Here is a 25,037-nt window from a genome sequence, read left to right as displayed (position 1 = left end):
AGTATTTGACCGGCATTTTCATATATTGTTTTATATTATACACAGGCACATGTGGGATGGTTCCAGCGACTCTTAAGGAAGGACCCCAAATGAACAATCGAACACAAAAAAACACATTTTGGGTGAAATCCATTTAAGACAAAAACCTGCTTTTGGTCCTAATTTCACAAAAATAAACGTGAGTATATTAAAACTTAATGTTTATTGGTGGCCGTGAGGCTCAGATTGAATTGCATGACCGAGAAGAACGAGTGAACTCTATGTAAAATTTCAGTTTTAATAAAACATATATAACAAATAATTATCTGACGCTCAGATAAACTTCCGTACTTTGTATTGTGAAGGGACATTGTATTAAAAATATAAAACCAACTAAGCACCAGGTTCATATGAGAGTTTCAAGGGGAAACATGGAACCAAATGAGCACCAGGTACAATTAGTAAATCGGGTGTAATCAAGTGTGAACAAGATCATATGAAGTGCAACAGATTCAAGGAAACACCAGTTTATACACTTTTATTGTTATTAACTGAGTTTAATTTTGTAGTAGCCTCTTTCAGGGGCGGTAAAATATTTTGTGTTATTTGTGCCCAGCTTGTTTTGGATTCTGAAAAAGCGTGCAATTGTTTAAATTATATTCTTTTTGTGTTACTAGAAAAATGACAAAGAAAAGGAAAAGACAGGATGATTTCCATAAAGTTAAACTGAAGGTTGGCAAGAAAAAACCCAAGGGTGAAAATGCAACTAACGTTAACTTCAGATCGAAGAGCATCCATTTACCGGAGCAGCTGAAACGGGACGATACTGGACCCACCACAAACCGACAGCTCAGCATTAAGGTTTAGATTTAATAGTTTATTAAACACAAAGTACCACAGGCAACTGGCTTTCATTTATGTGCTCACTCACTCAAGATTAGCAGCCTATAAGTTTTCCAGCAGTTTTCATCTGTTTCGTTTGGATTTCAGTGTGACCTACATTACTTTTATGTAACTGAGAGTATATTGTATATAACATGACTTTAGACTTGTTTACTTTGAAGAATATATTAAATGTATAGGCTGTTACTTTATGTGAAAAATAATGAACCAAATTGTGTTTTTACAACAGCAAGGAAATACACTTTTTTTACACGTTGTATTTGTAGGACCTTCTCTCCCAGCTGCACCACTACAACAGCAATGTGAAGCAGGGGGCTCTGGTGGGTTTGAGGGAGCTACTGACTGCACACCCCTCTCTGGTGGAGCAGCATGCGTCCGTGGTGCTGACCGAAGTGGCCGCACTTTTCACAGATAAAGATGCTGAAGTGCGGGTGGCCGCAGTACGTCTCTTGCGCTTTGTGGCTCAGTGTATACCCGCAGAGCACGTGGCTCCCTTCTTTCCCCTCCTCAGTGCCCACCTCACATGCGCCATGACCCACATTTCAGCCGGCATCCAGGAAGACTCCTTACGGGTCCTGGACGTTCTGCTGGAGCACTACCCTGCCCTGCTGTCCCAGACACACAAAGTGTTGTTGACCAACTTTCTGGAGCTGATCTCTCAGAGACGACTGGGCAGGACTGGGGAGGATAGGGGTGGGAAGGGGAACTATGCCCTGTCCGTTACAACCAGTCGTTCTGTAACAGCACAGCAGTGGAGACTCACTGTCCTCCTCAGGTAAATAGTGTTTACAAGGCTAACTTTAATAATTATATTAGAAATTGTGCAACATGATTGAGCTACGGTCTCAAAATACATTTTACCAGCCCTCAACATTCATTCTGAACACAGGCAGTTTTTATATATATATATATATATATATATATATTTTTTTTTTTATATAAAGCTTATTATTTTATCCAAATTTCCTGGACAATCACATCCCACTTTTTCCAATCAAAGATCAAAATGATCTCTCAGGTTTTGTCCCAGTTTTTCTAAACAATTTCAGACAGATATATAAATGGATCCAAACATCATAGCATAAGAATTTCTAGATTTGAGTCTTCTGTGCTTTTATAACCACTCTCTGTGGCCATCTGCTGGACAAATGAAATTTAACATGATTTAGATATTTGACTGAACTGAAATGCTTACAAAATGTAATTAGGGCAAAATGTTTCTTACTTTTACCCACATAATTAGTTTAAAGTCATAACATTTTTGTGAAAAGATGTTTTTAATGAGTTTATTTTAATGTAGAAAATAATGTTTTTATTAGTGAGAGTGTTTCAAATCTAATCTTATGGAACACAGGTTTATTTTCTGTACCCAGTGTGTCCTCACAGTTTGTCAGTTAAGTTTTAATCCACTTCTCAAGGTGATATAAAATTCATTCTGGTATGTGGTATCAAAGATTAAAGTTTAAGTTGAAGGTTTTGTGAAACCCAGATGAATCATTTAAACTCATTTAAAAGCTAGAATGGACGACTAAGTCCAGATCCCAAGGTTTCCTACCTTTAGGAAAAACTCTGGAGTCAGCAGGAGCAACTGGATTTTTATGCCCCAGTTTTGTTTTCTTTACTCAGGAATGAAACACTCAGATTCTGAATATAATTCACTGCCTCTGTGTGTAACGTGTGTTTGTTTTTGATTGTCCACAGGCTGGGCCGCTTTCTACAGGCCGTAGTAGAGGAGAGGCCTACGGAAGATGGAGTGGAGTGTGGAGGTGGAGTTGGGATGTGGAGTGGAGAGAAAGGAGTGGTCACTCCTTTGGAAGTCAGTTGGGACGAACAGATCTTTGATAAAGGAGGAATCAGACTGTTTGAGAACGCCGGGTGCCTGCCCACACCACACTCCAGCTATCGGCTGAAGTACGTGTGGGTGTTAGGTTTTCAGCTTCTTACAAATGTGACAGTGAGGTTATGTCTGATTTAACGAGTGTCATTGGTGCTACACTAGAGTTCTACGTTGCCATTCTTTATTCCTTCTCCTTTAGTGCTGAACTCACATTTAGTCAGAAGTATGAGGGAGAATTAAAGAAGGCTGCATTCTTATGCTTGATTGTTTTGGTCTGGATCTTTGTCCTCTGTGTTCAAACCTGTTTTTAGACCTGATTCGGAGCCTGGAGCTGGAGTGAGTGCGGGACTTTGTTCGGCAGAAACGGTGCAGGGCTTTGCTGGGACGCTGGTGCCGCTACTTTTGGAGGTGTGGGTGGAGGCCTTGGGTGGAGACAGAGTCCAGGGCGACAGCGGTCACCTACTTTCAGAGGAAGCCATGGCCCTAATGTTCCAGATCCTCACAATTCTGCAGCTGCTACGACGCCTCGCACCTCGTAGAGATGAACAAGATATGCTTGTACGTACATACACACTCATTATAACTTCCAGCAAGCAGTCAGTTACTAAAGCTGGAGTAAGGTATTATTACATGTGCCTGGGATGTAAAACGTGTTCGATTAAATAAATCAGAAATGCTTCTAAAATAAGTTAATTGCTCCAGATTTAATGCATGATTTTAATATTGTATCAAACAGAAGCAAAGCTGCTGCCGCTTGAATCTCAGCAGCTGTTTGCCTCTTTTTCAATCCATCATTTTACAAACCGGATTCCAAAAAAGTTGGGACACTAAACAAATTGTGAATAAAAACTGAATGCAATGATGTGGAGATGGCAAATATCAATATTTTATTCGAAATAGAACATAGATGACAAATCAATAGTTTAATCTGAGTAAATGTAACATTTTAAAGGAAAAATATGTTGATTCAAAATTTCACAGTGTCACCAAATCCCAAAAAAGTTGGGACAAGTAGCAATAAGTGGCTGGAAAAAGGAAATTTACCAATTAACACTAATTAGGTCAATTGACAACATGATTGGGTATAAAAAGAGCTTCTCAGAGTATCAGTGTCTCTCTGAAGCCAAGATGGTAAGAGGATTACCAATTCCTCCATTGTTGCGCAGATAGATAGTGCAGCAATACCAGAATGGTGTTACCCAGCATAAAATAGCAAAGACTTTTAAGTTATCATCATCAGCCATGCATAACATCATCAACAGATTCAGAGAATCTGGAACAACTGCTGTGCGTAAGGGTCAAGGCCGTAAAACTCTACTGGATGCTCGTGATCTCCAGGCCCTTAAACGTCACTGCATCTCAAAACAGGAATGCCACTGTCAAGGAAATAACAGAATGGGCTCAGGAATACTTCCAGAAAGCATGGTCAGTGAACACAATCCACCGTGCCATCCGTCATTACCAGCTGAAACTCTACAGTGCAAAGAGGAAGCCATTTCTAAGCAAGCTCCACAAGCTCAGACGTTTGCACTGGGCCAGGGGTCTTTTAAAATGGAGTGTGGCAAAATGGAAGACTGTTCTTTTATCAGATGAGTCACGGTTTTAAGTTCTTTATGGAACACTGGGACGCCATGTCATCTGGACCAGAGAGGACAAGGATAACCCAAGTTGTTATCAACGCTCCGTTCAGAAGCCTGCATCACTGATGGTATGGGGTTGCATGAGTGCTTGTGGCATGGGCAGCTTGTGTGTCTGGAAAGGCACCATTAATGCAGGGAACTATGTTCAGGTTCTAGAACAACATATGCTCCCATCTAGATGTCATCTCTTTCAGGGAAGACCCTGCATTTTTCAACAAGATATTGCCAGACCACATTCTGCAGCAATCACAACACCATGGCTACGTAGGAGAAGGATCCGGGTGCTGAAATGACCAGCCTGCAGTCCACATCTTTCATCTATAGAGAACATTTGGCGCATCATAAAGAGGAAGGTACGACAAAGAAGGCCCAAGATGATTGAACAGTTAGAGGCCTGTATTAGACATGAATGGGAGAGCATTCCTATTTCTAAACTTGAGAAACTGGTCTCCTCTGTCCCCAGACGTCTGTTGAGTGTTGTAAGAAGAAGGGGGGATGCCACACAGTGATAAAAAAATGGCCAAATCCCTTTTTTTGGGATTTGTTGACGCTATGAAATTTTGATAACATATTTTTCCCTTAAAATGATACGTTCTCTCAGTTTAAACTTTTGATCTGTAATTTGTGTTCTATTCTGAATAAAATATTAGATGTTGGCACCTGCTCCGGTTTTCTCCCACAGTCCAAAAACACACGTTGCAGGTGGATTGGCGACACAAAAAGTGTCCATAGGTGTGTGTGTGTGTCTGTGTTGCTCTGTGAAGGACTGGCGCCCCCTCCAGGGTGTTTTCCTGCCTTGCGCCCAATTATTCCAGTTAGGCTCTGGACCCACCGCAACCCTGAATTGGATAAGCGGTTACAGATAATGAATGAATGAATGAATGAATGTTGGCACCTCCACATCATTGCATTCACAATTTGTTTAGTGTCCCAACTTTTTTGGAATCCGGTTTGTACCTCCAGAAGTGTGTTAATAGAAGTGATTTTCTTTTTTCTTTTTGCATTGTTTCTGTAAAATGCCACTCCCATGAGAGTTAGATTTGTTTGTAATTCCCAGATTAATGGATTAAAGTTATTGTTGTCTCTTGTTACATCAGTTATTAACAGCTTCTAAAACCAAATAGCACATATGTTTAATAAAAAATGAAATTCAAGAATTAAAGGCTTTAGTGCTCTATTTTGCAGAAAAAGCTCTAATTTCATGAGCTATGATGTGCAATAAATAAGAATTAAGGAGTAGGGAGCATTTTGTATTTGGTCAGTAGCGCTTCTCTACGTTTGTGACTGAGGAGTTGAACGATCAAAACTATAGTAAAATAAATGTTTTCTGTGTTTAATAATTTGTTTAAAAATATAAATTGTTTTAATCTTTCAACAAAAATGACTCGCGTTGCGAAATCATTGGTAGAAATGTGACACTGAATGAGGTCAGGTGTGTGTACTCTGAATGTAAGAAGGCAGCGTATGAAGGAAAATCAAGTGATGTATTGTATTCGCAGACAATGTTCATCTATTGGGTTTTTGCAGGATGCCTGGTTCCGGAGCTCGTATCTAAGTGACTTCAAGCAGCACTTCATGAAGAACTTTCCCTACAGTCAACTGGAGGTTGTGAGACACAAGAAGAAAACTGAGGTTAAGAGGCGAGTGTGTAAAGTTTCAAACCGTAATGAGAAGTACTTCCACACTTAAAAAGAGCTGTTTAAAGTAGGTTTAGTCCAGAATCTCTGATAAACACAGGGCTCTAAAAAAAAGAATCTCTGCACCTTTAAAACGTTTCGTGTCCTGGTTTGATTCCCGACTGCATGCTCTAGTTGGATTGTCCAGTCTAACAGAAGCTGAACGTTTTGTTGTAGGAGCAGGCAGCAGGTTGTTGGCGGAGCCAATGCTGGGGGAAATGTGGAGCCGCTGGCTCTGAATGTCATGCTTTGTCAGGTGATGGTGACTCTCAGCCTTAGGGGGCGGGACCACATAGCCGCACAGGACGCCGACTGGCTCGGACCAATCAGAGCTTTCGTCACAGACACGTTGTCCAATGGAGGAAAACTCGGCTCCAAGCACCTGACGGCTCTGCTGGAGGTGGTCTGGAGGATGATCGTCACCCAAAGAAGCAGAGGTGAATCTTTCAGAGAAAGAGGCCTAAAGGCACACTGCCTGCAGAGGGTCGTATCTCCTCCTAACGCTGGGCTGTGGAGCAGTGAAACTACATTCTGTGATGGAGCTTCCTCTAATTGTTTTGGAATGAGCTGGAGTGTGTTTGTGATGCAGAGCTAATGTCCCAACATCAGTGCATCGCAAAAACGTGGAATCACAGTTTTAGAGTTTAGTTTGCTTTTTTTAACCCTAATATCAAATAAACCAATCACAGACATGAAACAAAGCATTTTGAAAAATTCCACAAACAAAACGAATAAATTAATGACAATTTCATGGAAAAGGAAGATGTTATGAAATCACTGAAGTTTGACTTTTTTATAGAGTAATAAATAAACTGTTAAATAAATTCCAGTTATGGTTATTTCATAATTGTTGCCAGGGTTTGTCCCTGATTTCCCCAATGTCCTTGTGTCTAAATGCCACCCTCACCTCCTTGTTTTAACTTATTTTTACATTTATTTCTAAAAATACAAAATACTGAAATTAGATCCAAAGTAATTATCTCTGAGAAACAGTTGAACTTCAATGAAATACGTTTCTATGGGAAGGTCTCCATAATTAGTTGGGTCTATTAACTCGGCAGGAAACATTGATTTGTAATTTTGTGCGAACCTTGTATTTAGTTACAGCAAAAGAGTTTGTAAACTGTGTGTGTGTTTCTGCAGTAGTGACAGAGGAGCTACTACAAGCTGTATACATTCAGTATCAACAGAAGAACTTGGGCCTATCTGTCCGTACACTCCTGCTGCGTTTCTTCAGCCAACTTTACTTACAGGAACATCAGAAACAGCCTCATATCGCCAGGTAAGCATACAACCTGCTGATGAGTGTCACGTATATCGAGTATGTGAAATTATTTTAAAGACCATGTTTTCTCATATAGAGTAGAACTTTTTAAATGAAAAGCTCGTTCATAAAACCATCCTCTCAGTGGTCAGAAATAACATGACAGCAATAACAGGCCCAGGAGCATGGGACATAATAAAGAACCGTGAACATAAACAACCGTGGGACTCGCATCTGCTCTAGTTGTTGTTTTTCCTAATTGTGCCACTAGGTGGGTGGAGTATACACATGTGCACAAACATGTAGAAGCATCTTTAAAAACATACCCAAACATAACACACAATGGGCCACTTCAAATTCATAAATATGTTTCTGCACTCATGAATAGGCAGCGGAAATCTTTATAGCACAATTTGGAAGAGGAACAAGGCAAACATCCACTTCTTTATACTCGTAGAACTGAAATGACTGCTATAAGTTTTGTTCTGGGATTCATACATGTTATTTCCATTTTGTCAAGTGTCAAACACTGCATTGTCATGATTATTATTTTTTAAAACCAGCTGACATTCTCTCTCTCTCTCTCTTTCTCTCTCTCTCTCAGGAGCAGGATTTTAGCTCGTTGGTTGGCTTCATTGCCAGTGCAGTTAGTGCAGCTGGGCGGTCGTAACACACAGCTCTCAGCGCAGCTCCTGGAAATAGTGCAGTCTGCTGCAGCGTGGGGCAACAGAGACCTGCAGCTCAGCCTTCAGACACACGCATGCGGCATTTATGGTAATCACAAACCAACACACACACATTTAGAAACAGGGCGTATGAAGTTTGTTTTGGGGAACTGTTGTGAACTCATCCATGTGCTGTACATCTGAGTGTATGTTCTTGACCTTTTCAGTACAGATGTGTTTCAGAAGCATATTTCTGTAGCGATACGGAGTTTCATTTTTGTACCCAGCTGTCTCCCAATAGAGTCACAGAATCCATCTGTGAGTCAGGACATAGTATCACCTCAAATGTGTATATAACATGTGCAGGACATAACTAAGATGCAAAACAATTCATGGAACTGGTTTGTAACCCTTCACCTCTGTCACTAATTTAACGATGTGTCACAAGGAGCTGTTCTTGTTCGTAGATGTTACATAGATACAGGAGTGGAAAATATATGACCTGTTGTCGTCATTTGTGTTTCTAAGTCTAAAAGTTGGTGTCTCCATCTGTGTCTCTGTGTGTGTGTGTCTGAGTGATATAAGCTCTCAGTAGTTTTATGTTTCGAGAACACAGCACTCCCTTTGTACGCTAGAGCCCTAGTGACATCAGCAAAGTGCGTCAGCAGCTAATAATGTCTGTCTATCTGTGATCACTTAGATGGGGAGGACACTCTTTGCTTTACACACACACACACACACACACACACACACACACACTCTTTTAATAGTAGTAGTTTTATCAAACTACCAGACAGGGGAGCTCTTTCTCCTCTTTTCCTTGAATGCAACATCTTGAATATCTGATAACTTTTACATCTGTACATTCTTTACATTTTTACATTTGTAAAATCTAACCCTAACTTTGTTTTACCAGAATTCTGTGAAGCTGCTTTGTGACCTCATCAGTTGTAAAAAGCGCTATACAAACAAAATTGATTTGATAACTAACACTCTGTCTGTCTCTTTCTCTCTCTGTCTCCCTGTGTGTGTGTGTTTAGACCCTCAGGAGGGCTGTGTTGTGGTGTTGCCAGAGGAGCAACAGCAGCGTTTGATTCAGACACTCTACTTCCTGCCGGCTTTCCCTGCTGATGTCCTGGCCTGCCTCAGTCAAGTGTGTAACGCTGGCAGAGTTTCCGCTAGCCTAGCCGCCACATTAATCCGTACCATACACCTGAGGTATATCAATTACATAAACACACTATGTGGATAAACATGAAGGCTTAATTCTGCTTACCCCCACACTAAATATGTTCTGGAGATCACAACGCGTTGCATATGCTAGCTTACATTAGCAAACACGGCTAAATCAATTTCTACTGGATTTGGGATCAGAGTTTATTTTGTCTTTATTAAGTTGAGGCCAAAACTTTAAATACACCAAAGCTAAAGCCTTTCTCAACACCACATATTTCATGTCACCGTACATGAAGGCTAAGCTTGGTGTGTGTACCTTGGGGGAAAAAAATAGGTTGGGTTTTACTTCTAATGCGCTCAGGAGGATTAGAAAATATTATGGAGTTTTCTCAAACATTTGGTCATTTTAATCTAGTTCTGGTCTGAGGTAATTACTTTTACCTGCCTCTGAAATTCCTTTTAGTTTTGATTTTCACTGTACACCATAGGGGCGGCAAGAACAATATCCGCTTATAATGGTTTTTACTGTAACTTTCTTCACTCCTGAACATCAGCAGGAGAAATGCTCAGCGAGCTGAGAGACCCTCTTTGATACCACACTTCGCTCAGTCCTACACTTGGAAATACCTCACAAAAAATCTAATCTGATTTACAAGATTAGAGGTGTGTGTGTGTGTGTGTGTGTGTGTGTGTGTGTGTGTGTGTGTGCGCACAGCACTGTTCCAGACAGGTGTGGCTGTCTCCGTTCAGAACATCTGTCTGTGGATTGTGGAGACCAAGAGGAGACAGCACCCACCATGTTTACGCTTTTAACAGAATCAAACAATTTAGCCAATCAGAGCTGGGCCTGGCCCCATGGAGCATGATCAGAGGCAGGCCAGTTCCCCCCACTTAAGACTGATTGGCCGTGACCGTTATCTATTAGCTACGATTGGCCATAATATAGCGGAACAAAGCAGCCAATCATTCTTAAGGGAAGTCGAGGTCATATAGCAGTAGGCTATGTATATTACATTCACTGTTATTTACTTTAATTCATAAACAGACCTTTACACACACATTCAGGGAACAGCTGCATGCCTGGCACTGTCTGCACTGATTAATCACGTTCTTCTATATGAGACTGAAGTGTTTAATGGTTATTTAAATGTAAAATAAAGAATCTGTATAAGATTCTTTTAAAAAGTAACTTTTTCCCCCAAATGATAATATATTAATCTTTTTGTAAATAGAGCATTTTGTACAAGTGGGAAGTTCAAAGCTGAACTGTATGTTAACATCCAAAAATTCAGAGACCACACTTTTAGGAAGAACATGATACTCACTGTCAGTGTCAAATATTAAAGAAGAAATTATTTAATAAAAAAATTCACAGCATTATATATTTTTAGGATTATTTGTATTGTGGAAAACAGAAAATCAACCAATTGCTTTAACTCACCTATGGAAATATAGTAATATAATATATATAATATGCAGATTTAAAAAAAAAAAAAAATAAATCCCTGAAAGCACTCTTGAAAAAGAATTGATGTCATAAAATTCCTAAACGTATCACACAGTTGCATAGTTTTAGAGGCTAATGTACAGTTTCCTCCAGATGAACCTAGAGGTTAACCAGAATCACTGGGCACAAGCCAGGAATCTCACACACACACATTCACTAATAAGGACACCTTGGGATAACCAGTCCACCCACCAACGTGTTACTGGACTGTGAGACGACCCGGAGGAAACCCACCCAGACACAGGCAAATCACACCTCTTTGCGCTCCTTACAGACAGTGTCTCAAGGCAGGGCTTGAACCCAGGACCCTGTTGTGCCACTATACTGACATATTTTTTGCTATTGGTGTTTTATTCTTGACAATGGAAAGTGAGTAACTTGAATTTAATTAAGGAGTTAACTGCAAATGATGGTCTCTCTTTTGCAGGGTGCTATATTTTAATATTTCACAAACTAGTGCAAAACTCACATCAGTTCCTGAGTTCCTTTGTTTAAAGTCGACATACAGGATTTTAATTTTAAAAAATAATCTGTTTCCGCTGGAAACCGGTTTAATGTATTTAAGAATCCCTAGCGAAAGTAAAAGAGTAAAAAAACAAAGGGGCTCACTCAGACGTGATAGGTTCATCTTCCTCTGAAAGAAAAACAGCAAAGACCTAAAATGTTGAAAAGCACGAAAAGAAATGAGGATATTTATTTATTCCTGTTCCATAGGGGGTTAACACTGACATATTTTTGCACTTTCATATTATTTAGTTTGGAACTGACTCTAAATTCAGGAGAGAGCTAACAGCAAAACACAGAGCGAAAGTGCTACAAAACTAAACAGCTTGAGTTACACATGAGTTTCTGTGGGAATTCGAACAGTGAATAAACACTTCCAGACAATTCACTGACAATACACTTCAGACACCAACAGGTGCTTCTTTCTCACACACACCCCTCCACATTAAAAGATGCATTCGCTTCTTACTCACACACACCGCTCCACCTTAAATGATGAGAAGTTTCTTAATGTAAAAAACCAGACAGAACTGCAGTTTCCCCACACTAGGTGTTGAATTTAACTATATATATTTATTTACTTTTAAATGTCCTTGAGGTCTTTAGTTTTCTCATCGTGTTGAACCAGAAACAACTTGTTTTTTTTTATAATTTGTGCTTTTATGTATGTCAAACTGAGCAGTGAATGATTGACAGGTGATATTGTAAATTCCATCACATGCTGTGGGCCTCAGGGCTGTGTGTGTGTGTGTGTGTGAGAGAGAGAAAGAGACTGCATCTGTGTGACACGCTGTGGCCCCACTGTGGTTTTTAGACACTAGCCTAAAGCCACTCTTTTATTTGTGGTTTTTCTTTAAACCCAAAAGGGAGCACTGTCTACAAACACACAGTGAGTGTGTGACAGTGCGTGCGTGTGTGTGTGTGTGCGTGTGTGTGTGTGTGTGTGTGTGTGTATGTGTGTGCGCGCAGTTCCTTTGGGCTCTGTGTTTGCTCAACAGGAGGAGGATAGTGAGGCAGATGAAGAGGGAGACAGGGATGACAACTACGAGTAGAGTTGTTTTTCCGATAGGGGGCAGTATTGTAATGTTCATAGCATTTAGTACTTTACAATACTGTTATTGAAACAAGGGTGAATTTTGGTAACTCAGACTTTTTTTTTTTTTGACGTTATTACAGACGGAAATATAGAAGCCTAGACACAATTCGATAAATCTTTGAAATGTTATTAATTTTGTTTTTTAAATGAAAAACATGTAGGAACTTTTATGAACTCTTTTTAATTGCTTTGATTTCATTAAAACTTTACTGCAACTTCATGTATTTCCCAAGATATTAAAGGGTTAAAGTTAGAGACCACTTTTCATTGAAGTATTTCCCAAAAAGCCAAGTTCAATTGTTTTTCAGAATAAAGTGTGTGTATTTAAGAGGGTTACACCAAGTAGCAACAACTAAATTAAATTGTTCAGCTTTTAATGTACCCCACATCTGTTCTCTTCAGGAGACGTGCTTTCGGATTTCAAGGACATCTGCAGCAAACATTTTAAAGTGTCTACAGTTTAGTTTTAGGTAAAATTGTATGCTTCTCATGACCCTGGTAACCCCAGACATTGAGTGATGTTGATCCAATGCTCTGCAACCACCAACAGCTTCTCTGATTGACCATCAGTTTTCTTTATTTTGTCTATTTCCTTTTACATAGTAAGGGCTTCTTGAGAGTTACACATTCTTTCAGACCCATATTATTGAGAGGAATGGCCAGAAACATCTGTGGATTGTAGTTAGATCTGAAGCTTAATTCCGCTGAAAGTTGAGGAGCTGCGGTTTGATGGGGATATATTTGGTTGTCTGTCAGGTCTTGTGTGGTTGCTGGGAGTTTTATTTTCTCACAGTTTTTTTTTTTACTCACCAACCACCTAATATATGTTTATGCTGGAGCTATATATCTAATATATATTTAGGTTGGGTCCAGTAAATTACAGTAAAGATATTTCTTTCTGTCCATCATCTGATTGAAAACTCTTATTTAAAGGTTATTTAAACAACCTTTAGCTCTCCCTCTCTCTACAAAAAGGTGTAATGTGCTGCTGCTATATTTCCTCTAGACCTGTCCATTTCAGTCAATGCGGTACACACGTGTGTACTCAGTTTCCTGTTGAATATTTAAACTCGTTGACAGTTTTTAATAGAAAGCATGCATGTCGTGATTTCTACAACACATTATTCACACCCGTTTTATTCACTGTTATCAATAGTGGAAAATCTGAATGACTGAATGATATTTGAATGATTTGATGCTCAGTGCCAAGTGTGAGTTAGAGGGATATAAAGCTCCCAGGAACCATGCTGTTGATCAGTGGAAGCACATTCTCTGGAGTGATGAAGCCCTATCTGATCTTTGGGATGAGTTGGGGTGGGGTGCGTCATTCAGAACTAATCACCCATCATCCGCATCAGCTCGGGACTACACTAATGTTGTTACTAAGTAAAACTGAGGCCTCTGAGTAATGTTCTAACATCTAGGTTATAGCCATCTTTATTATTGCAGCAATGTGGTGGGGGGGTCTCCTTTTTCATGCGTTTAACTTCAGAACAAATATTGGGACAGAGGTTTCCACACATTATTGGCCTTTTAGAGTAATTACTGAATTCTTTAATACAAATAATAAAAATAACTAAGTAAATAATGATTGGGACATACTTTATTGATCCAAATGAACTTGGTGATTGTTATTTAACAAATTATTGAATTTGGACATGATTTGTAAAGGTGCGCAGGGAATTACTTTTAACTCCAGAGGTTAATGTTTGTGTGGGGTAAGGTGTAGCAGCTGCAGTTTATTCACAGTAATACAGACGTCAGTTGATGTGCAGCACAAAGACAGGACTACGTGTGTGTGTGTGTATGTTTTATATAAAAGTCATTGTCCGCCCAACTTTACGATCAAATCTGTCGTTTGATAAATGGACCCCATTATCCGTGTCCATTCCACGGTTCTCTAGTTAACTGGACGCGTGTGTGTGTGTGTGTGTGAGAGAGACCGATGACTTACAAGGGGACATACTGTATATGTATGTGAGTGTGTGCATGCATAAGAGCTTCATTTATTACCTCCCTCCCTCACTTCCCATGATGGCTGATGAGGATGGCTGATAATGTAAACCGTCCGCGTGCTCGTTCCACAATCACAAGTGAAATTGAATAGATGGGAATTTTGGCCTAATATTGACCCACTAATCTCAAACTACAGCAGTGTGAGGGAAACAGCCCAGGTCCAGATTGTGCTGTAGCTACATGGCCACACACATGCTACCCAGAAGCCTCTGTCTGAATCCTTGTGAAGAGAAGCGTGACTGGGTCATTTCCGACATTATCGTACTTGAGCGTCCCTTGATCTCACAACTCAAATATTGATATTAAAGTCAATCTGAAACTAATATTTATTAATATGGAACTAATATCCCATTTCACCACTTGGCCCTTACCCTTGCTTTTTGCCCAGGGAGTAAGGGGGTGTCTCTATTCTTGTTGAGAAAAGGAGTAGGGACGAGGGGCAGGGTTATATACGCCTTGAAACAGATATTTCAGGGCCACACTTCAGACAAAGGGCTGCAAATGCCTTGTGAATCAGTAGCGGTACAACGGAACAAGTGACAAAATACCTGCACAAACTCCAGTATTTTCTCCTTTAATAAACAATGATGACCACTGATTTATCTGAAGCCCCGTCCACATTCGTCTGTTTTTATTTTAAAAAGGAGATTTCCCTCCCAATAATTTTGAAATTATCCCTGTCCATATGACTACGACAACGGCTGCATTCCAGAGTATAGTACCACATGTAGCCAAAACACCTCTTAAAGAAACCTCAGAACACCACGACACATGAGAAATACACAGTAGCTTCTCCAATCACTCCATGCTCCCTATGAAGTGCACTACACAAGTCATGAAACTTGCAGGGACACACAAGAAGAGAATTCTCTTTAGTTCTGCCATTTTTGTTATAGATCATAGAGTCATAAATCATTCAGTAGCGTCACACCCATTTTAAGAATACCTAGTGTTTGCTCAGCTTCTCAGTGAGAGTAATACATTTCAGAAACGGCCACTGTCGCATCCTGCAGTCAATGAAATGGTTCCAGATCTGATTTGTTTTCACCTGTGTTACTGGATTCTCTGAATTATATGCCCGAGAAATGAGTAACACTACATACCAGCTGTAAATGTCCTACCACTTTCCTCTGAACAGTAAATCACTGGAACTGTGTTGTTCACTATGTAATGGAGCACCATCAAATTAATTTATAATGAATAAGAGTGTTGTTTCTGATCCAGAACCACTGACCTGACCAATGTTTTAAAAGATTTTAAAAGAAAATCAAATCCTCACAGCAGTGTTTCAGTGTCTAGTGTAAAGCCTTCTTAGAAGATCAGAGACTTACTGCAGCAAAGGTGGGGTATCTCAAATGAAGCCCTTGATTTCAGAGGTGGCGCTGATTGATGGGTGTCTACACACCGTTGGCCAGGTGTAACACTAGTGCGTATCTCCAGTGGGTGATGTCAGGTAAAGATATAAAGCCCATTGCATGGTTATGTTATAAATTGTACAGACCATTGCTCGAGCGGTAACGTGAGGATAAGGATTCAATGTATTGAAGTGTCTGGAGTCGGCGTGAGGGGGTCATGTGTGAAGCTTTGTATATTAAAGCTGTGTGTGAGAGGTAGAGGATTGTTCTGAGAGGAAATGGGTGAGCTCAGGTGTCCTGATATTTTTAGCGTGACATTCTCACTGCACGGGCTCACACACAGGTACAGTGTAGCACATTGTAATGGGAGAGCAGATCAGTGCAGCCCCAGTGCACACTAATATATATATATGTGTGTGTGTGTGTGTGGTCTCCTGCAGGTCCCCCCTTAGTGGCTGGTCGAGCAGTTCACAGGATGTGCCAGTGAAAGATGTCGATTACCTAAGTTTCCTCTTCTCTACGCTGACAGGTACACACACACACACACACACACACACACATGCACAGGTACAATCACACTGCACACCACACACACACTCACTTATCAGAAAACTTCCAAGCAGCAGAGGAAACACCGTTTTACCAGAAAGCTAACTTCTCTCTACATAAAAAAGGGCGGACCTCAGTCAAACGTACGTTAAACTGCTGCAACTAGCTGCAGCTCTTGTGGAGTATTGCCAGTTTTCAGTGGATAGAACCTAGCAAAAGCCCAAGGAAGGACAGCTAAGTGAACTACAGTAAAATTATGGGTGCCAAAGGCATATTGATGCGTGCGAGAAGTGAAGTCTGTGTGTTCTGACTCCACAGAAGAGTTACTGTAGCACACATTTCTGATAAAACTGTGACCTTTTTTATCAGGACAGTGTACCCTGCCACACACACTTTATTGAGGAAGGCTTTGAGGAACATGACAAGGGTTCAGTGTTGAATTGGACTAAAATGACCCAGATGAGTGATGACACAAGGGAGACCTACACAATATTAGGCAGCTGTGCATTATTATGCCATGCGTTTTATTACTTATTGTTATTATTATTATTATTATTTCCACTCACACATTAGACTCCTATCACTTTAAAATGGGGAAAGACCTGTAAACTAGAAAATTAAAGCCATCCTGTGTGTGTCTCTCCCTTTCTCAGGTTTCTCCTCTGAGAGTCTGAGAGTGCTGCAGCAGGCAGACGAGGAAGGCCTGTTGCCCTCTTCAGCTCTCTCACCCCTCAGTGTTTTCACCACACCACTTGAGCAATTCACACACCACTGGGATGTGGTAGAGGTGAGCATCACATTCATTCTCTCCCTCTCCCTTTTAGAATCCCTCTGACACTTCATACGGATTAGTAAGGGCTGCATTAGTTAGTCTTTAGTGCCAGATCAGCATACCAAACCGGACACAGGACACACACACACACTTTGCCACCACCCCTTTTGTGTTGTAGAGTGGTGTGATCTTTGTGTTTTTAACACTTTACTAAAACTAAACACAATTTGGGAAATATGTGAGCCCCCTTTTAAAATAATCTTCCTATTCAACAATTTAGTTTATCATTACAACAACATGTATTTCTGAATATATTTAAAGCATCCATTCCTCAGCCCTTTCTCTACTTCACCCCACGTTTCTCCTCCGAATCCCCAGGGTTTATCACAAATTTCAACACTTTTCTCATTTAAACATATAATAGATTTTCTGATGGTTGGATGTTTTCTTTTAAATTGTATAATCATTTTTTTTTAACCACAACTGAAATTGAAGCTGTGTATTCTAGTTGCTTAAGTCGGGCCTAAACTACAGGTAAATAACCTTTACCAGATTGTCCTGTAGTGTGGGGAGTCCATAACCCAGTCTTTACTCTGATCTTCTCGTCGGTCGAAGCCGCCTCGACTGTGAATCATAAAAAAACACCAAGGGCACATTTGGAGTTAAACACTGCCATCTGCCGTGTTTGTTTACACCTAATATGTGAGAAACTCCGGCTGCTCTCACAATGTAGCGGTTCACGAGAACTCGTGCAAGGTTATTGGGGAACTGAGCTCTTCTGTTAGCAGTGATCAGTCTGAAAGTGTGTGGTGTTTCTTTCAGCGTGAAGTCAAATTAACATTGATGAAGAACAGAATAAAATCTGTTCATGTCATATGTGTGTTGTCTCACATTTTCAAAATCAGTTAAAATGTTTAAATGCTGTCGCATGGGTCAAGCTTTGGGGGGGGAACTTGTAATAAATAAAACTGAATAAAAATTCCCCAAATATTAAAATTGGAACAATAAGCAGATTTAGTTCTGGTTTTTGTCAGTCGTCTTTGGGCCCATGTTTGTAAAAGCTCTCATGTGTTAATTACTTTAACCACCCACAGTCCCCTCATTCACACCGTCTAAATGTTATGGTTTTGTGCGGCCACCTTGCGTTTATATTCCATGCACACACCAGTGTTTTAGTTCCCCCAGGAGAAGGCTATTTTTTTTTTTTTTTGCAGGGCGGGGGGGGGAAGGTTTATCATGGTGCACCGGTGTATGTGGTTCCATATTTCAATAAGGGCTGGTTATCAGAGCGCCGGCGGCTAAAGCAAAATGCTAATGCCAGCCAGCGGACACCATCACTGCCTGACATTTTACACGGAAATTAAAACCCAACAAAACCGTGCCCTCGGGCTAGTGTTCCTGCACCTCTCCCCTCCCCCTTTTTCCTCTCTGTTTCTCTCTCTCTCTCTCTCTCTCTCACACACACACACAGGTTACTAATTCCCCTGTACAATTACGCTCAGACTTTCATTTCTATGTCTGAGTTAATCAGCGTGTGTGTGCGGTGGTCTTTGGCGTGGATATGGTAATGAGGGGTGACAGGGGAACTTCATGCCAACAGGTGAGACTGATGGAGAATAATGGGCCTTAATGAGGAAAAGAATGTGATCCCAAACACACACATTTCCCCAGCGCACACTTTCAATATCAAGTGCAGACTTAATTAGAGTTTTTATTTGTAATTTTTTTATCTATTTCTGAGACATAGCCTCATAGCAGCTTAGTCAAATAACTTTTACCAAACTTTTCACCAGCCACAGCTCTGATCTTCACGTTCATTCTGCACCGCCACTTGCTCCTTCAATAAAAACATTCAAGAATCGCTCAACATTTTAACGGTGGTGAATCAGTGAAGATATTTCTGGAATTATTTTGGCTAAATTTGATTAGCCTTTAAAAAAAAACGAAACAAAATACATTCAGCACATTTCTGGTCCTTTCCTTTAGCTCCTTACTTTGTTAGACTCAGTGTAATTAACATTATTGGCCTTTTAATCGGCCAGAGAAATGCTTTATTTCTGTATGTATTTATTTGCCTTTTATATTGACATCACTGGTCTGTTTTTCTTTCTTTTTGTGGCAAAAATGAACAAAGTGGATATCAGACTTTATTTTTTTTATCTACAATTTTCATTATCCATAATAATATTTTATTCCACAAACACAAATGTGGTATGAGAAGGAAGTTGAATAATCTACTTGTTTCACTGAGCTCTGAGAATAAACTCTAAAGAGTTAAAATAAGCAAATCATTTTCTTTTCTTTTTTTTTTACACTGAATCTACACGATCGTGTTCACAGCTGTGAATGACCTAATTGTTTGTTTGTTTGTTTGTTTGTTTGTTTGTTTTTTCATGCCAACAATATCCGTATTGTTTCCAAATCCAGCACCCAGTAGTGTTCATTCTCCTTAAAACATCACTTTTAGCTTCAAGCTGAAGACTAATGTTAACAAGGAGCTGTAGCCTCAACTTCGCTATGATTTCATTCCAAAAATAACGTGTTCAGCCACACGTTTCTACTGAGATTTCTGCTGTTCACAGTTAAAATATCTGTAGACCATTAAAATATCCTTTTAAAAGTGTTTCAAAAGAAATTTTTAGAATAAATACACTAATTATAAAAAAAAATCTTAAAACTTTATGTATAAAAACACTGTACCAACTTGGATATCTGCAATAAAAGATAATGAATAAAAGTGATTTTAAAATATTTAAAGTGTTAAAGTGTTCAATTTAGAATACAAAAAAGCCAGAAATTAAAACAATGTATTTATTTCATTTAAAATTAATATTGGGCTCTTAAATTCAAATTTAAAGTTTTATACTTCATACCATATGCAAATTTGTAAACATTTGGATATGAATATTATGCTTGCATTCTTAAATTTTCAACAATGCTATCCTCTGTGTCTAATGGGGTAAATGAACACTTAAAAGAATTGTTGCTTTATGCTATTTTTTGGGTTTTAAGCTCTGTAATTAGGATCTAATTAGGTTTAAAATAGCAAGTGTGTGTGTGTGAGACTGCTGGGGGTCCACTCCTTTATTGCCAATCAGCGGTATCTAATCTAAAGCGTGTGTAATGTGTGTTAACGTGGTTAGTTTGATTAATGTCTGATAATAACCCTCTCTGAATGACATTCGCATCTGCCTTCATCTGTTTAATCCAATCCTCTCTAATACAATTAGCACTATTTGATTTCACACGTACACACAGTTATTTATTGTTTGTGCTCATAAAATATCAGTTGCGAGAGCGACGAACTGTTGCTAATCTGTCCAGAGTCAACTTCCATTAACACCAGCAGCTGTCAGGGACTAGTTAACCCTTTAAACCTGTCACTGTGGAGCGGTAGGCAGCTCCTTTGTTCTCTAAAGGCTTTTCTATTGTCAAGGATTTCAGTGTCTAGACGTGAATATTCAGTTCATAGGAAAAGCATTAATTCGTCCCATTTCCTTACACTCACCAGTCCTAGGAGTTTCTAGCTACTAAATAATCGTATGCATATTTCCATATTTTAGTTGATTATATAAAGGGAAAATAGTTAAACATTATATATATAAATTTAGAGAATTAAAATCCTTTCTTTTATTTTATTTAGTATTTTAATAAAGTAAGAGAGGAAATCTCAGTGTGGAAGACTGGAAGACGAGAGAAATCAGTCAAAGTAAAATCTGATCTAATCAGGGCGGTTTTAAGCTTAAAAAACATTATTTACTGATCGTCCATAGACTCTTAAATATAGTTTCTTGTGAATGATACTTTAGCCTATTAAAGTCAATGTCAGAAATGTAACATTTTATTTATTCCGTATGTTCTCTTGAGCACAAACTGAAATCTATAAAATATTAAAATCAACCAAAAAAAGTAATTCTGAAATAGAACTGTGCTTTCACTCTAATGGCCACTGTTTGGTGAAGGTACTGACACTGGCACAGACTGTTGCCTACAGCCACAGCGCCAGATTAATGTAATTTGGTTGTGGTTGGGGCAATTCCCTAATGTCCCAAAAAAATACAAGGGAATTTGGGTGTCTAGAAACACACGATACAAGGTGCATTCTGTAAGTATTTGGTATCGATATAGTTATAAATCCTGTAGAAAATGTTGTAATGCCTATAAGCAGTGACCTTTTCTCAGAATTTGAAGAATTGCCTCTTGTTGGTCACTAGTATTGTTACAGTCGCTATGAAAACGAAACATGAGTAACAAGTCTGTTGATGAAAACTGAGCATTGTACAGATGAACAAATGTATAGAAGTGTGTTTACATAGAAAAAAATATAATACATTTCATGTATGTTTTCCATCATACTTTTACTAAAATTTTATTTAATTCCCCTTCATATAATTGTAGCATTCATTCAGGAAACATAAAAGAATGTATATTACAGTTTATTGTAAGTATTACGTAACAGACCAAATCCTCTGACAGTTTTTCTAACTGTTGGACATTAGTGGGTTAATCCATAGAACGACTTCCCTGTGTGTTTCCTTCAGGAGGTGTGTCACTGTTTGGAAACTCTGGGCTCCAGGGCACAATGCTTCGAGATTCTTCAGAACGCCATCGTCAAGAACCTGGTGATTAAGACTATGGTTGTCTGATAATGAGATTCAGTGTGAATTTTGCTCTATAACTGATCTGTGTGTATGCTGATGTCCAGTGTGGGTTGGTGGTGGTCCCGGACTGTGTGTGCGCCGCGGTGCTGAGGTGTATCCCACGTCTGCTGGACCTCAACTTCCTGCCTAGTGATACACTCCTGCACTTCCTGTCCAACTGCTGCCTGAGCATGCTTAGTCTGCTGCTGCAGCTGGAGCAGAGTGCTCGCAAGAGGTCTGTGCTCTCCCACTAACCTTTTATATATATAAAGTTCATATAAAATAACATCAGGCCTCTCACATACACCAAGTGTAAAAGCCTGTGGTCAACTCATCATTCAACATTTCCCCTGAACTCAAGGGTATTCATTGAGCGTTTTTCTCCTTTGCTCAAGGATTTGATGACCTTCAGACACAAGAGCATTAGTGAAGTTAGGCAATGACATTACGTGATAACTTCTGAATCACAAACACCAACCCAACTCATCTAAATGTACTGGCATTTTGCTTTAGATTACTGCAGTTTATCTTTGCTCCACAACAGGATTCATCTTGCTTTTGTAACCAGTTACACACTGAAAGTAGACCGATTTTAACACACAATTGAACATTTATTTTAACAGTTTGGGATTGTCTAAAGCCATATTCAGACAGGTGTAATTTTACCTGTGGACATGCTGTAATGCAATTTCTGATTGGTTTTAATTCCAGTCAGTTTTCCTGAGTGAGCTCCCGTTTCAGAAAAGATTCCGGAGCCTTTCACCTACTGGAAAATGAGTAGTAATAAGATTTTAAAAAATAATAATGAATAAAAATGGTTATACTAATCCCATGTGGGGGAATATTCTGTCATACACCATGGTAAAGGAGTTTTTTGTGGGTTTTCTGAAGAATAGAGGTGTTGAGCAACAACCCTGAAACCCACACAACAATCAAAAGTATTATATAAAAGTATAAATTACCATTAAACAGTTTATAGCAAGTATAATCAGGGATTGTGTGAAGGATTAGTAAATCGCTTTTGCCACATCTTCACTCATGATCTGTTTTGAAGGACTGGAAAATAAGAATGTTGACAGATGGGTGGGTTGTTCTCAGATAAGTAGTGACAGTCTGATAACCGGTAACTCTGCTGTGTACGATACACAGTGTGGTGATATTGTGTAAACGGAGTAGCCTCCCACTCTCATTTTCACCAGTCAGAATCCACCAAAAATATCACTAACGTCCTGTGGTAAATTCCCATGTAAAACTAATCCCGACCGAGTAGAGCCACAGCCACAGTTTAAACTCATGCCAAGAAGCAAACTTTAGAAATGATCTGAGCTATAACCTGCTGGAAGAAGCTATATGTTAAATGTAATGCTCATCACCATGAGGTTGTTTGATCCTGGGTTGTCTGAATGTTTTGATGTGGTTCACAGGGATGCTGTATGGGAGGCGTGTTTCGCTGCTTTGAGCACAGTTCCCCGGCTGCTACGGCTGGTTCTACAGTCTCTGCGTGTGTGTGAGCTGTGTGAATCAGAGCTACCCCTACTGGCGCAGATCCTCTCGCTGCTCCTGCAACACACACAGCTTCGCAATCACATGGCAGCCAACAGCACCCTGCTTCAGACCATCATACAGGACCTCACGGTAGGACAGCTCAATACTTAAAGGCTCATTTACAAACCTGCAAATCCAAGAGACTTGCTTTTAACTTTAGCATGTACACTAGGGGGCAATGTTTCAATTACAGGCACAGAACGTAAAAAAAATAGACGGAATCTTGAAACAGCAGCTGTTTTCTTCTTGTGCAAGGTCCTGCACAAGGTTTTGTAGTATGTCCAGTTCTGTTAGCGGGTAATTAAGCTGAATAATTAGGTTGTAGATATTCCGACCAATATCTTTTATTGTGCGTTTTCCACAGCGTTTCTCTGGCAGCGAGTCTCGGGAGCAGTGGCTGACTGACCTTCTGTATTGCTACAGTGTGACCATATCCACTCACAGAGCCAACATGGTCACCAGGGACATCTTCTAACTAACCAGCATTGTGTCTTCTCTTCTGTTTCTTTATCCTCTTCATATTTTCACTTTTTTTAATATGAAGAAAAAAATAATAAACCCATTGTGATAATTACTTAAGCACTGCATTCCTGTTTACTTAGTTTTTTCTTTATTAGCAAAAAAAAAAAAAAAAAAAGCAATGTTCCATTGTACGTGTTAGAATAGTGGTACACAAGCGACGTGCTAATGATTTGCTTAGCAACCACTCGGAGTGCCGACCTTCCCTTTAATGATCATCAGAAATCTTTCTGTATAAAAATGACAGTAAAAAAATTTGGTAATTGCTTTGAGGAGTCTGGTGTGCCCAGACAAGAAATTTTTATGTCCAAATGACATATTTCAAGGTTGATGAAGCAACATATGCTCGACCTGTTAGGGCTCAGTACCTCGCAACATGCCCTGCTTTATTCCATGGTGGGTGCATTTCTCAGTTTATGCTTAAGGACTATCAGTTTCTCCAAAATATGAAACATTTAGTAAGTTATCTTTAATTATTTCACTGTGACCGGTAAAAAACTAACATAAAATATAGGCATTAAAAAGCAAGACATCCCTCTGTAACTCGCTGCTGACAAACTTCTGCTTTCTGAGCACAGTAATTTGATTGTAGAAACAGAAAAGCTCTTTCCACAAAATAGATCTTCAATAGCTAAAAGAAATCCTGTTTTTCAGCATTTGCTAGTCTCTCTCACTCATCTTGAAGTTTTTAGACAACAGAAAGAAATCCAAACGTTGAAAAGCATGAATCTAACTGAGGATGATGTTCTATTCCTGCTCCACTGGGGGGTAAAAATTACTTGGTTTTGTTGTTTCTGATCACTTAAGGTGGGCGGCACGGGGGTGCAGCAGGTAGTGTCGCAGTCACACAGCTCCAAGGGCCTGGAGGTTGTGGGTTCGATTCCCGCTCCAGGTGACTGACTGTGAGGAGTTGGTGTGTACTCCCCGTGTCCGCGTGGGTTTCCTCCGGGTGCTCCAGTTTCCTCCCACAGTCCAAAAACACATGTTGGTAGGTGGATTAGGTGGATAAGTGGTTACAGATAAAGAATGAATGAAAGGATGATCACTTAAGGTGGAAATGTCTCCAAACTCGGGAGACGGCTAACTGCATTAGCAACAGAGCTACAAAACTAAACAACTCCAGTTACACAATGAGCTTCTTTAGTAATTCAAAGAGTGAATAAAAGAGTACAGAATATTTCCATTTCAGCCGCACACAAACAAGTTATTCTCCTCAAACTCACCATTCCACCTTAAAAGACCCTTAGCCACAATTGTAGATGTTCCCTTTAAAGCTATTATTATGAAGTCCACCTTTGCTGCACTACCTCCATTTGAAAGGATTTACACTACGTGCAAGGACGTGAGGTACTCTTGATGGAAAATAAATTCTGGATTACAAACAACTCCAACTC

At 39.6% G+C, this 25,037-nt stretch overlaps 1 protein-coding gene across 3 annotated transcripts; it reads left to right on the top strand.

Moving 5' to 3' along the window:
- The first annotated feature begins 45 nt into the window (after positions 1 to 45).
- Positions 46 to 23,685, top strand: tex10 (testis expressed 10). Of its 3 annotated transcripts, none has more exons than XM_066646212.1 (16): positions 46 to 178; positions 657 to 840; positions 1,149 to 1,657; positions 2,584 to 2,793; positions 3,031 to 3,277; positions 5,887 to 5,999; positions 6,213 to 6,472; positions 7,179 to 7,317; positions 7,904 to 8,073; positions 9,005 to 9,182; positions 16,059 to 16,147; positions 16,821 to 16,954; positions 21,481 to 21,561; positions 21,645 to 21,814; positions 23,004 to 23,214; positions 23,489 to 23,685. In XM_066646212.1, the coding sequence occupies exons 2-16, from the start codon at positions 661 to 663 to the stop codon at positions 23,597 to 23,599; spliced, it is 2,802 nt and encodes a 933-aa protein (XP_066502309.1). In that variant the 5' UTR covers positions 46 to 178; positions 657 to 660; the 3' UTR covers positions 23,600 to 23,685. The 3 variants fall into 3 exon arrangements, with proteins under 3 accessions (XP_066502309.1, XP_066502389.1, XP_066502228.1); XM_066646292.1 differs by having other exon boundaries at positions 2,584 to 2,799; positions 6,219 to 6,472; XM_066646131.1 differs by having other exon boundaries at positions 2,584 to 2,799.
- Positions 23,686 to 25,037: the final 1,352 nt, after the last annotated feature.

This window comes from Hoplias malabaricus, chromosome 1 (assembly GCF_029633855.1).
Source record: "Hoplias malabaricus isolate fHopMal1 chromosome 1, fHopMal1.hap1, whole genome shotgun sequence".
NCBI classification, from domain to species: domain Eukaryota; kingdom Metazoa; phylum Chordata; class Actinopteri; order Characiformes; family Erythrinidae; genus Hoplias; species Hoplias malabaricus.
This window is presented reverse-complemented; position numbering and strand designations above follow the sequence as displayed.

Excerpts from the sequence above, each read along its gene's own strand:
- tex10 (XM_066646131.1), top strand. The coding sequence starts at position 661 with ATGACAAAGAAAAGGAAAAGACAGGATGATTTCCATAAAGTTAAACTG. Across the intron at positions 16,148-16,820 it reads CCTCTTCTCTACGCTGACAG|GTTTCTCCTCTGAGAGTCTG; the intron begins GTACACACACAC and ends TCCCTTTCTCAG. Across the intron at positions 23,215-23,488 it reads CCATCATACAGGACCTCACG|CGTTTCTCTGGCAGCGAGTC; the intron begins GTAGGACAGCTC and ends CGTTTTCCACAG.